The 13,007-nt window shown below is 48.7% G+C and overlaps 5 protein-coding genes across 7 annotated transcripts; 1 reads left to right on the forward strand and 4 right to left on the reverse strand.

Annotated features, from left to right (window-relative positions):
* Positions 1-109: 109 nt before the first annotated feature.
* Positions 110-694, reverse strand: FOIG_04415 (uncharacterized protein; the record flags this gene model as incomplete). The annotated part of the gene is made up of 2 exons (XM_031202643.1): positions 110-334; positions 374-694. 2 exons carry the CDS (start codon positions 692-694, stop codon positions 110-112), a joined length of 546 nt encoding a protein of 181 aa, XP_031068090.1.
* Positions 695-1,119: 425 nt separating this feature from the next.
* FOIG_04416 (uncharacterized protein) lies at positions 1,120-2,012 on the reverse strand (the record flags this gene model as incomplete). Its single annotated transcript, XM_031202644.1, has 2 exons — positions 1,120-1,464; positions 1,530-2,012. The coding sequence occupies 2 exons, from the start codon at positions 2,010-2,012 to the stop codon at positions 1,120-1,122; spliced, it is 828 nt and encodes a 275-aa protein (XP_031068091.1).
* Positions 2,013-3,145: 1,133 nt separating this feature from the next.
* FOIG_04417 (uncharacterized protein) lies at positions 3,146-6,762 on the forward strand. The gene is made up of 5 exons (XM_031202645.1): positions 3,146-3,958; positions 4,018-4,040; positions 4,087-4,451; positions 4,504-4,544; positions 4,593-6,762. Exons 1-5 carry the CDS (start codon positions 3,693-3,695, stop codon positions 5,053-5,055), a joined length of 1,158 nt encoding a protein of 385 aa, XP_031068092.1. The 5' UTR covers positions 3,146-3,692; the 3' UTR covers positions 5,056-6,762.
* FOIG_04418 (uncharacterized protein) lies at positions 4,559-11,004 on the reverse strand. Of its 3 annotated transcripts, XM_031202646.1 has the most exons (5): positions 9,960-10,214; positions 7,579-7,651; positions 6,929-7,518; positions 6,764-6,877; positions 5,690-6,713 (listed from the first exon to the last, which is right to left on the reverse strand). In XM_031202646.1, exons 1-5 carry the CDS (start codon positions 10,032-10,034, stop codon positions 6,195-6,197), a joined length of 1,371 nt encoding a protein of 456 aa, XP_031068093.1. In that variant the 5' UTR covers positions 10,035-10,214; the 3' UTR covers positions 5,690-6,194. The 3 variants fall into 3 exon arrangements, with proteins under 3 accessions (XP_031068094.1, XP_031068095.1, XP_031068093.1); XM_031202647.1 differs by having other exon boundaries at positions 4,559-6,713; positions 7,579-11,004; XM_031202648.1 differs by having other exon boundaries at positions 4,559-6,713; positions 6,929-11,004.
* Positions 11,005-11,386: 382 nt separating this feature from the next.
* FOIG_04419 (uncharacterized protein) lies at positions 11,387-12,978 on the reverse strand (the record flags this gene model as incomplete). Its single annotated transcript, XM_031202649.1, has 3 exons — positions 11,387-11,809; positions 11,859-12,006; positions 12,067-12,978. The coding sequence occupies 3 exons, from the start codon at positions 12,976-12,978 to the stop codon at positions 11,505-11,507; spliced, it is 1,365 nt and encodes a 454-aa protein (XP_031068096.1). The 3' UTR covers positions 11,387-11,504.
* Positions 12,979-13,007: the final 29 nt, after the last annotated feature.

Raw genomic sequence — 13,007 nt, forward strand, 5'->3', positions numbered from 1 at the left:
CGGCCGTCCAGCTTCATCGTAATGTTGGTGTCACTGTCCTTTTACTCAATCAGTACTCAATACGCTTGGTCGGAGATCGACATGAGTGAACATACTGGAGTATGTGCTCTCAGGCACTGTTTTTGAACCACCAGCCAGAAGTCTTCTTGGGGGGGACGTGCTCACCACGGACGGAGATGTAGCACTTGAGTGCACCTCTAGACGAAGCCATCATCTCCTTGAGAAGAAACCACTCAAGCTCAGAGCGAGCCATGATATCTGTCTTGGTAACGAGATCACGATAATGCCACTCCTTGTCGCTAGGTCCAAGCGGGTAAATCTTGCCACCATAGGTCTAGTACAGCGTAGCAGAGATGAGCCTGGGACGGCGAACTTGGCGACTGAGACGATTCTTGCTGGATGCCTCGACGACAGGGAGCTTTTCCCGTAGGAGGTTGAGGAGATGAACCCTGGAGGTATTGAGAGGAATGCTCAGAGGGGTCGGGAGAGGGTCCCACGAGCCAGTGAGAGTGCTGTCATGGCAGGGATCATGAACAATGAGATCAAACTCGAGCTGTGAAACTGGCGGGAGAGACACAAGAGGTCTTGCATCACCTGAGGATTTGTCGGTTGAGTTGCTAAGAGCTGAAGGGAAGCTTTTGGCCTTGAGTGGATGATGCGCAAAGGGCTCTTGGGCAGTGATGAACAGATCCATGGCGCTTGGTTACTCTGATGTTCAGAGTTTGAAGGAAACAGTGAGATGAGGCGAAGATAACGATGATGAGAAGCCTGAGGAAGAGGAGGTGTTGTGTGTAATTCAGGCCACCTGAGATGCTATTGAAGTGAGGGGTCGTGTTATAACTACTGTGCCAGAAGCTCGGCTCTTATTCAGTGAGATAGATGCTTTGCTTCTGATCAGCACGCCGAAACGAGCGAGTGTTGGTGTGAATATGAGCTGGCCAGGGGCTGACAGTGACAACTTGGCTGAGATGCTTCCAAACAACACACGATCACAGTCACAGTTTGAGAGGTTCAGTTTGCTTCAAGGGCTTCAGATGATATCAATGAATTCAGAAGAAACTAGAATGAGGAGGTCTAATACTTGATATCTAGTCACTGCTTGACCGCTTGCAACCCCCCTTATTCTCCCGTGTTATCAGGCTCCACGCTTGCAACTTTAGGGAGCGTAGGTCCCGGAACAGATCCAGTTCCCGCTGGAGTAGTATTACTTGTTGATGCAGCTGGCTCAGGGGCGGTGGTATTATCTCTCGTGTGCGAAGGCCCAGGAGTGTCAGTATTGACCGCATCCGCTGATGAGTCTGGCGGTGGTGAAGAAGGTTGACGAACGACAGGAGGAGCAGGCTGAGTGTCGTCAGTCGAATTATTTTGGTTACTGTCAGTGTTGTCATTTGAATTTCCGCTCGGGGGAGTACTCTGATCGTTATCGGTTTGTTGGGCCAGAATCTTAATAGGCACATAAGCATGCTAGAGAATTCCATGAGCTATCTCCATTTTCTCCATAACTACTTCATTCTAGCAGATGCACTTACATCGACCAAGATAAAGGCTCCATAGTTATTTGTTGCTGTGTCCATCATCAACGTCTGGAAATCTAGGGCTGTCATATCGCCAAATGACACCTTCTTCACAAGATCTGGTGGTGAAACAGGTCCATCTATTGGGTTAATAGTGAGGGTTGAGCGGTTGCTTCTGGTGAGATAGAGTGTACAACGTCGGGTATAAGCTTTATCTCCAAGTCCATGCTGTTCAGACCACCAGGATAAATTTCCTAGCACTGTTTCTCGAGGTGGAAGATAGTTGTAGCAGGCATCGTTAGAGGCGAGAACAGTTCCTGCACAGTGGAATATGACCTTGATCCTGATGGATGGAGAAAAGATAGGTCGATACACTGGAACGATCTGAACAGGCGTTATTGCGACTTGTGTTGGAACAACCAGCGTCGTAGGTACATTCATGGGAACTATCGGGAGGACGTAGTTCCCAAAGATGGGGGGTTGAAAGAGGAAAGCCATAGTTGTCGAGCTTTGGGGTAATGGGGGTTGACAGATAAGGCATCATGGTTTCTGGTAGAATTTCCTACTTTAAATACATGAAATGGTACGACGATGGGCCGTTTAGTCACGGTGGTCAAATTGGGTTCGTGATGATATGCTTGGTGTTGATGGCTATTGCTTGGTGTCACTCACTACACCGTGGCAATTATACACTGTTCAGCCTCTGCGAACACATCTCATTCAGCTGAGTCCAGCTCGTGATTAAATGCACTAATAAGGCTCACAGCTTTTATCTTGCTTCTTTTTAATAGCCTATATGGGTAGATAGTGTATTTCACGTATCATCCTCAAGCGTACCTAGGTGAGTTGTTGAGATGATTGCGTTTGACAGGTGGACGAAGCACTCAGGGCTTGAATCGATAGCCAGTAGTGAGACACAATAGCAAGCGTCTTAAATATATGTATATCAACTTTCCAATGGCCATTAATCTTTGAACTGGCACCACTTTGTAGGTGGATATGATATGATACTTTTCAGATGACAAAAGCACACTGTTCCTTTGGAAAGTGCCACTATTCGCGCCTGCCCTGTGTTTCAATAACCGACAGAGACCAGCTCCTGCCCAAATGGAATGGTCGACATCGAAATTAACTTCTCCCTTGAAAGAATTGCATGTCCAATATCAAATTCTTCATCCTCCAACCCAACCACTCTCCCTTGTTTAATAAACATTGGCCTAGCGCAAATCGCTCTGATTGTCGAATCTAGATTCGGCAATTGAGTGACGGCAGAGACAGATCCTAGCAGCTGCCTCTGACGTATCATATCACACTAAGATCGACGGGCCTTCGTGCATTGCCTTGGCTTGGCCTTATCCTCACCAAGCAAGTACCCCGCGCCCGATAAACTCTATCGATCGCTTGCTGTTTTGGCGAGGCTCTTACCGTTCAAGCCATCATCCACCAATTTGAGCAGCGTTAGAGGTGTTACTGTTCCATTGCTGTGGAGCGGACTAAGGATAATGACATAACAAGACGCCAATGGCCAGGAAATCACTGGTTCAAATGTCACGAATGCGCTTAACAAGATGTCTCGGCAATTACAATGCCGTGGACTAGTCAATGGTGGTGAATGGACAAAAGGGCCCTCTATCCTCCTCCCTGCAGCTCTGTTGTTGGAGCTGGGCTCTATCCCTACAGGAAAGAAAAGCTCAACCGAAGCGGTGACAAGCAACATCCCCTTCACCGTGAGACACCACTCGGCAGGTGATATTAAAAGTTACTAACCCTCCACACCCGGGCCATCGGACTTCCACAACAGGAGCGCCACGTCCTCAACGTCCAGTCTTTAGTCTAGGATCAGCCTCTGGACGACGCTACCACTACAGCGTGCATTGCACCGGTCCTTCTGTTCCGCGTAACCCGCCTCCTCGACAAACCCTCAGCTTGCCGTGCAGTGCAGAAATGCCCTGATACGGACATCGAAGACTCGGTGGCGTGGGGATCGTATTTTGCTTCTTACAACATTTTCGTGGCATTCGAAATTGATTTCGACTTGGTCTTTTGGCTTTGACAAACCGAGACCCTTGCTACAAAACCTCGAGATCAAGCCAACATTTCTAACTGGTGTTCAATCGTGTGCACCACTCACCAACCATCTAACCTCTTACCTCTGATCAGGTCGGTAGCCATGATACAATGAAGGGGGGCGGGCTGCTTATTCCACCATGGTTCGAATACCATGAGCCAAGTTGCTCTGACTGGGCCATTGTCAGCATCGCCTTTGGCATGACTCTGTGTCTGGCAATTTTTGGTCTCATTCGTGTGGGCATTCAAACTTATCATCAATGGAAACGCGCGCAAAGAATTACAACGTATATGGTTTTAATATGGCTTGAATTGGTCTCCAGCGCCATTATTGGAGGTCTTGGCTGGGGTTATGTTCGAGGAACTATTCGTCCAGGGTGAGTCTTGGCTGCTCATCTCCATCTTCAAGCTCAATGATTAACCAAATACTTTCTAGGTTCTTAATATACTTCTTCATCTGTATGTTCGCTGGCTCAAGTTTGCAGCCCCGGGCTAATCTCTACAGTGCTCCTTTGGGTATTTCAAATCCATTGCATTATGCAAATCATTGTCAACCGAATAGCCCTCCTCCATGTTTCGCCGACCATCGTTCGACGACTAAAATGGGGAATCTTTATTATCCTGGCACTTATTAACATTTCAGTCTTTTGTATTTGGATACCGGCTCGACTGCAGATTAGCCAGACCTATATCGACATCAATAACGTTTGGGACCGAATCGAGAAAGGAATTTTTGCGGTTATTGACCTGGCTCTGAACTTCTACTTTGTCTATCTTGTCCGCTCGTCCCTCATATCATACGGTCTAACCAAGTATGTGGTGTTGTATCGCTTCAACCTGATGATGGTAGTCGTCTCCATCTCGATGGATGTGAGTCTGAATTGCCAAACATCATTTACCAGCCGGCTGACACCTGAAACAGATTCTGATCATTGGGTCAATGTCACTACGGAATACCTTTCTGTATGTTAAAAATCCCGAGTATTGTCTATCAGCTAATCGTCGTGTTAGATACGTCGAGTTTCACCCGCTTGCATATCTCGTCAAACTTCATATCGAATTGTCCATGGCCGAGCTCATTGCCAAGATTGTCAAGGCCTCCGGGCCCAACCTCGCTCCTTGTCGCTGCACTTGCCATGACAATCCCAACCACACATTCCTCCACCAGCTACAATCTCGGTACAGTGCACCTGCAGCTCCCAGTGTGACTGCACCAACTACTGGAAGATTCCGTCGTTCTTGGCCAATGTCAAAGACCACACGCAGCAGAGAGAAGCGCCGCGAAGGATCCCGATCACAAACTCCATCCTTGACCAAGAAGATGGTTTCAAAGAAACAACAAAGTACCGAAGAAAATCAGCCAAAACAGGAAGTCTGGAAATCTGACACCAATACCGGCACAGACTGCGCCTCGCACCACATGCCAAGTTCTACGGGACAATCGAATGAAAGCTCACACGATCATAATGAGTGAAGCCACTACGGAAAATCGCGCAAGCCAGTATCTTACCTATGCTTCTGGACATTCTGCCCTGTAAGGCCAAATCTGGTGGTCATGGTAGGTTTGGAGCGCACATCGCCCACTATGTCTTCAGAGGATTCAGAAGATATCAATATGAACAGCTCAGGAAAGGCTGAAGGACATGAAAGGCCCTTTTTATGGACGCCGTATAAGAGGTCGATTTGACCTCGATGAGTCTCCAACACTTTGGGTCGGTACACAAATCGACCCCACCGAGCAACTACCGGCGCACCCTGCCCTTCTTTCCCCGCGGTCTCCACCCCGGCGAGCCTGATGAGGTATTGCTGGGGATGTTGAGGAGGTGCTCTCTGATGCCATAATCGGCGCAGGATCCTACAGACTTTGTACGATGGTCGGCTGTTGGACGATCGATTGGCAATTATCAGTTGGGGAGATGATGTTCATTAATGACCTCATCATGTCCATCTCCCAGTCGTTCTCGCGATTTATTGTACTGGTAGATTATCGTCCCAAATATGAGTTAAGGGAACCGAAATCTTGGATATTATGAGGACAGTAAAAGGCACCTTAGTTGTTAGCCGGGACACAACAACATCCTAAACCGGGGATTACAAAACCTGCAACCCCATGTCAAGCATTGCCACAATAGTTTAAATTTGTCCTCAACTGCCCGCAATGCTCAACTTCAGTTCACTGAACGCACAATTGCTCTCATATCTAGCTATCATGAGTTTGTAATTCGTTATGGTCATGTGCTTTGATGTCACTTTTATAGAGACGCTAGTCATTATCCAGCCTGATCCGCTATCAGACAAATAGTAAAAGAACGCCGTTGATCCTGTACAGAGCCCTACCGAAGCCCTACAATTGTGTCTTTCGTGACACTATGCCGTGTATGTTTTTGTTCCCGAACCCTAAGTTCCTGCGGATATCGTACGAGCTGTCCTCTTCATAGCAAGTAGTCATAGAATGCCCCTCAAAAATGCTTTACCGTGTCGTCATACCCCTAAATCTGTTCCATATGCACGCTCATTTCAAATCGTAACAGTCATCCACCGGGCGCATGTTCGCCGTATACTCAAGCACAGGTCGTAGGACCCTTGCGAAACTTGACAATGTTGTCTATCGTATTACATGACACCAGGGGCTGGGTTCTCGTGCTTAGCGGTGCTACCCTTGCCTCTCCAGGTGCTGACAGCAGGAATATTGGCCTCATAGCGGACTTCCTCGGTACCGTAGGCTCCTGGGGTAAGTTTGATCAAGGTATGTAGGGGCACGTTCATCCAAGGGCTCTTAGACTGGTCCTTCTTCATGAAGTATGCATATATGCATCGTAGCACAGCTTGGTGGGTGACGATAAGAATATCTTCACTTCGCTCCAATTCCATGATGATGGGTTCAAGGCGGATAACAACATCGCGATACGACTCTCCGCCACGATATCGGTAGTTGTACTTGTCTTCATCACGGGCGGCAAAGTCCTCGGGATATCGGTCCTTGATCTCCTGGTAGGTCAAGCCATCACATACTCCTGAGTCAAGCTCATCGAGCGCCTTCCACTGGAGTTGATTATAGTGCTGTGGAAGGAAACGAGAAGTAGCAATAGTACGTCGCAAAGTTGAGGTCCATACTGTGAGTGGTCGATCGTCCTACACAGTGTTAGCCACAGAAAAAATGTTCAGGGTGAGGCTGAACTTACACCAACTGATTTTCGGACGAGCTCAGGAAGTTTTCTGGCATATTGTTCACCACGAGGAGAGAGAAGCGTATCACCGCCAATTCTTCCGTCAATGTTATACAAGGATTCACCGTGCTACAAGGATTATTAGTGGTTGATTTGAGCGCGCAACAGAATTGTTCTTACTCTTGATAGCCAAACTGAACGAGGACGGATGTGCAGATTCATGAGATAGTACACAATGCGACTTTGGAGATAATCTCGGATACGGCTGATAATGACTTGCTTACCCACATCCATGATCTTGAGGTAAGTCAGGTGAGACTCTTTGCCATCAGCGTCAATGGTGCAGTACACCTTTTCGTAGTTGCGAATGCGGTTACGGAAATCGAGGGCGGCAGTCTCAGGGTCCTGTCCACGGTAGTCCGGGCTGGTAGTCTTGACGTCTCGGATATTGGCCATGATAAGCTCTTCGTCGTCACACTTGCTCTCGACAAAGAGAACCTCGATGCCGTTTTCGTTGCAGACCTCCAGGACCCATTTGCGGCGTTCCAGAGTAGAATTGGTAGCATCAAGAATACCAACAATGCCGCCAGACCGGAACCAGGCGAGCATGTCGGCAACAGCAGCCTCAGCGGCAGCACGGCGGGTGCGTTCTCCTTCCGGATTGTTGATATCGAAAAAATCGGCCGTGGGTTGTGGTGCATCATTGCGGCGGTAGTTGCCAACGTTGAAAGTCTGAGCAGGGATGGAGAGCCACTGAAGATATCGCTGGGCTGAGATGTTGGTCAGCTATGATGGCGCGTGATGCAGATGCAGATAGAGATAAAACCTACCTCTTTGGGCAATATAACTCTTGCCTCGGGCTGGTAGACCGACCATGACCACGCAGATCCTGGTATCTTCGGCCTGAACGCCGACACCGTTAGTTCGAGAAGGCATCGTGGCTGATGATTTGCGACAAATGGGGTGTAAGTTGGTTGGGCGGTAAAATTGAATGCGACTGCTACTGAGCAGAGCAATCAAGGTTCACAAAAGAGAGCCAGGCACTGATCAAATCTGATGAAGCTCCAATACTGCAGAGGCATCAAACAAAGAAGAGGATGAGATTGGAATGACGGTAGTCTAATCGAAGACGAGTGATAGAATGTAGGAGTCAGAATGTTAGTGGTCGTGTGAGCCGAGGTAGACCAGAGGGTGAGTGAGGAGAAACGAAGGAGCTGGGTGAGTTCTTTCCGACGACTGGATCCGAAGGTAGCCAGCCAGTTGAGATCAGATGAGGAGGGCACGGCACGTAGATGGATGGTATGTTCCTTCCCAACGGAGTAGATTCACGTCAATGATACGCCGAATTGATCCTAATTGAGTGGCCTCAATGCAACTTTGCTCGATGCAGGAAATAGAGGCAGTCGAAGCTCTACCCGTCTGTATATGCAGCACCAAAGTTGAGCTGGTCGAGAAGAGCAAGATTCAGATGAATTTGATGTGATCTGCAGTAAAGGCACCCGGGGCAAGGGAACCAAGACTTCGGGGAGAAGCTGTCTGAAGATGAAGTGGGGGATAGAATGAGGGGTCGAATAGCGAGCGGTCTATGGATGAAAGGAAAAGAAATTGAGATGGATGGACAGCAGCTGCTTTAACTAGTTGCTCTATAGAGTAGCAAGCCGTGCCTGGGGTAGCGAATAGTCCAAGGGGACAGGAGGTCAAAGAGGATAAGAGAGGTCAAGTGACAGAAGTCCAAGGTGAAGTAAGGTAAGGGTGCAGGTAGCTAAGGTAAGGTAAGGTAAGGTAGCTCGGGATGAAGATGGAGTCGATTTTGAGGCTAAGAGAGGGACCCAACCAGCTGAGTATCACACTTGATACGGTACAGCTTATCGCTGCTATAGAAAGAAGAAAATGCCTATCCTTTAGTCAAGGTAACCGAGTTTGCTCCATCACAAACACGAAAGAAAAAAAATCATGTTGAGCATGCGGCTTGCATCGTCTTTCTCAAGGTCGTGGCTCCATCATGAATGACGATGGAATGGAGACAGGCCAATGGGATTACGTCGTTGCCCCGCTAAAGCCCGCGTTTCTGATCCACTGTCGCGGGTCAAACCTCCCCCGCCGCCGCTCGGATGGACGCCGTGCGTGTCTGTAGAGCCCCGGGACGGTTGAGACGCCCTGTAAGGTGACTCGGAGACGGTCCTGTAGGGGAAGGACAGAAGGTCGGGTGCTCCAAAGACACCCCTGAACCTGACTTCATGTTCCTTCCGGCCTCTTACCGGGGGAACCTCCACTCTGTAAAATTTCCATTTCCGTTTGCCGATCAGATGGTGGGGGAGGAAAGCCGCAGAGCTGCCAGAGACCTGTAGAGTCCTCTACGTAGCCGCTAGCTCAACTCTCGTTGCAGCTGTCTCATGGTGACCTGCCTCCGGATCCTCCCGGCATGGTCCCGGAGACGGCGACCAGATATCCAGGCATTTGAGGGCAATCTTCGGCGTCAAAGGCTTAGAAAGATGGTGTTGAGGATGTGCAGTAGCCATTGAAAATATTGCCCCTGATTGTGTGAATTTAGGCATTTCACCCAGACACCGACAAGACGCCGAGCCCAGAACCGAGTCAGCTCCAGTAAACAGGCATTGACATTGGCATTGGCGTGGATATTGATAGATCCAAATCTCATCACACTTGTCCCGTGCTCTTACCCGGGCCGCCAGCCTCAATTCACGGTCAACTGTTTGCCTAGGCCCGTCTGTTTGGATGCAACTATGCTGCAGGAACCGCCACCAGCTGCCGCTCACGAGACCTATGCTGAGCTCCGGGTCTGTCCGAATTGGCACCACTGGTATCGTGTCGCATCGTGTTGCTGCGATATCATGACTTGCAATTGCTTTTTGAAAGTCTCCAGGTGCCGGTTCCTGGGGTACGTTCTCGGCCGATGCTTGCATTTCCAACGCATGTTATATATGGGGTCATCCATCTTCTGACCCGTCTTCCATTCGATTTGACGTTGTGATATGATGGTAGATGCACCTTGAAGCTCTTTCTCCCCCAAGCTCCCAGACTTTTCGAACGTGGGGTCCCCTCACCCCAGGTTTAGTTGCTTTTGCGGCTTTCTGTTGTGTTGTGGTGCTGCCCTTACACCGCCTTGCGGCCTCACGATAACGAAATTTGGTGGATCGGATTCGTTCGCTTGAACACTAACAATGAATCAAAGAAATGTTTTATCTCGTACCTTGCTAAAGGCAAAGGTGTTTGCACGACCCCTTGTCCGTACAGGTGACGGAGGTCCAGCTGCGACACCTCTCATAATTTTCTTGTGCTTCGGCCCGTAATATCAGACGTCGATGACAAATGTTGAAGTGGTAAGGTTTTTTCTCTGGTGATCCAGTATCTGAACCCAACAGGATGGGATGTGTCAGTCCAGGATGTCTTTTAAGTCGAGTCTTGTGACTGGAGTCGAATGCTTGACTTGCGATGGAGGCAATCGTGAACGTGTGAAGATGGATGACAGCTAGAAACAGCAGGATAACTACCACGGACTACCTTCCATTGCGGGTTATCGCGATAAGAATCCCACCTAACATCACACGACGAATCACGTTCCACTGCAGATACACGATGGTGTTTGTATTGGATCTTTTCGCTGAGAATTTCACTTAGACTCTGGCCCTCAGAGCAAGAAAACTTCTGGCTCTAAATTAAGGTGTCAAAAACAGTCAGTCTAAAAATCTATCAAGTTCATAGTAAATCTTCTTAGTATTTTTGTCCCTTAGCAAAGAGGTCCCTAAGTTCTCTTGTCTCCTCTTGTTTGGTGTAGATATTGACATACACAGAAAGCAGTTCATGGAGTAAGAAATCGCCGGGCTTCGCGCATCAGTTCCTGGTGTCTCACGCGCCAGTTGATTCTTATTCACAAGTAGTGAAAACCTAAGGATAAAGCTAAGGGTTACTCTGCGCTGACTGATACCGTCATCACGAGATGACGCTGTATAAGTGGCAATGGAGAAGAGGCCCCCTAATACTTGAAGTACCAACTGTCGTTTCTATCTGGATCGAAACCCCTTCAAACTTTGTGAACTGGAAATTTAAGTCGACAATATTCTTCTCAATACAATTTTGGCAATAAAAATTGCCGAGGAGAGCAGAGCGTCCGCGTCTACTCGCGGAGGCAGAAGCCAGCATTTCAGCCCAGAAGAACAGACATGAATCCAAGCCCTCAACGCCCGCCGATTCTACATGAAAAGATAAAAAGAATAAAAACAGCCAGGCTCTTGGCTGATATTTTGCTGAGGACTAGAGTTTCTGTTCTGGATTATGTATCTAAGACCAGTCCACTGGCCTTACATTATTACCCCATTTTTGTTGCAGTGGTGTGTGGCCCCTCTTGTACATCCAGGGGTATCGAGATCAGCACAATGCCATGTGCTGCCAGTGTAAAGCATCCAATATCAAACTTGTTTGGAGCTTGGAACTCGAGTGATTACCTACCTATGCATTTAGTCTTAGGTTAGGGAGCTAGATTCATATAGACAACATCCTTACTCGTATCTGTAGTTCTATGGGCGTCTCCACCCTGGAACCCCTGGGCAGAGACATCTTGCTTCATACGCCAGCGTTAGCTGACCGATCATGTTATGACTTATTCATGGAAGCACTGAATGCATGATGGCAACAATTTCTGCTTCAACCAGTATATTTTACACCTTTGACATTCTGCCTCTACAGGGTTACACCCCTTATTTGCTTCTTAGGTGACAGGCTTCCTAGACACGGACAGCTATTTGGAGTAGAAGCGCATCTCTGCGCCACCCACATCGAAGACAGCCACAACGTTCTGCAAGAACAGGTCTCCCAAGATATATGGCCCAGATCCTCCCGTCGAAATTGCAATTGCACATTTTCCAGTCACCGGTTCGGTGAAATCTTGATAGATCAGATCAGCTGGGTTGATCCAGAACCGGACCCCTTTGATGATGACCGCAAAATGAGGAGGGATGGCATTGCAATCGACAAAGTAGGCACTCCACTCAAACATCCATGTGGCTGGGGGTTGGAAGGCTTTGGCGATGGCTTCAGCCAGTGCTTTTAGGGCTGTCAGTAAACATCAGGAATGTGAAGCAGGCTGACTAACGAGGAGGAATATGCATCATTGTGGTCCCAGTGTCAACGATGTAGGGGTATTTTGCCGTGTCTGTTGTGCTTCCCCATTGTAAGCCATCAGGAATGATGGTGTAGAAAGACGGTTCCCAGCCAGTCTTCTCTCGCTCAACTAGTTTGGCCTGTAAGTTTGTCAGAAACATGAACGTTAAGAAAACCCAATCCCTGCCGGATCAACTGACAATGACGAGATCTGTTGCTGCGAATGACTTGGGTCCCCATGGCATAGGAGGAAGGCCACCCCAGGCCAGGACACCATCACTGGTGTTTCTTTCGATAGAGACGCTGAAGACAGGATCGACCACGCCCTTTGAGATAGCTGTGGTGAACCAAGGCGAGTAAGGGTAATTGTTCCATTCAGATTCATCGGATGTGTCGTTGGGGTCACCGAGATAGGCGCTTGTTAGAGATGAATAGGCAAGGCCTAGAATACCAACGGTGGTGTTGTCGCCACGCCAATAGGCTCTACTGGCCAAGCCGACTTGCTGTTTGGGGACCAAAATGCCACCGCAAGCGATATCAGAGACCCCCATGGGCCCTGATACATCCTCTCCAGAACCATAACGGCGATGAAAGTAGACTTCAGAGATATCGTGAAGGAAGCTCTTGATATGAGGTTGACCGAAACTGCATGGAGATTGGGCTTTCCTCACGTTACCGGATGCATCCTCACAGGTGAATCCAGTCTTGGCGGCCCAAGTATCAGAGCTTCCAGTGTCGAAGATGAGCCAAACGGGGGCGTCGTCCCAGGTGCACTGAATGGCATACGCAGTGGAGAAGCTCCCGACAGCAGAAATGTTTTTGTGAGGGACGGTACCCTTTCCGGCTGTTGCGAGATGAGTTCGTGTGAGATGGGAGAGAGCAGATCTCGGATAGGAGTCAGTCTTGTGCTTGAGGCTCTTGAGTCGTGACATTCGAACACCGGTGCGGTCAATAGTCTTGGCAGAGATAGGCTTGGCTCGTTCAAAGGAGAAGCCGTTGAGTGAAGTTGAAATATCCCAGTGTGCCTGAGCAACCTCATTGGCAGCCACGGCCGCAAAAGCAGGGCATGTGATGATGGCGAGGAGAATGAAGATAAAGTGAAGCGATCTCATCTTGACAATGAGCACTTGAGCTGTAAGGT

The sequence above is a fragment of the Fusarium odoratissimum genome (assembly GCF_000260195.1).
Source record: "Fusarium odoratissimum NRRL 54006 unplaced genomic scaffold supercont1.5, whole genome shotgun sequence".
Lineage (NCBI taxonomy): Eukaryota > Fungi > Ascomycota > Sordariomycetes > Hypocreales > Nectriaceae > Fusarium > Fusarium odoratissimum.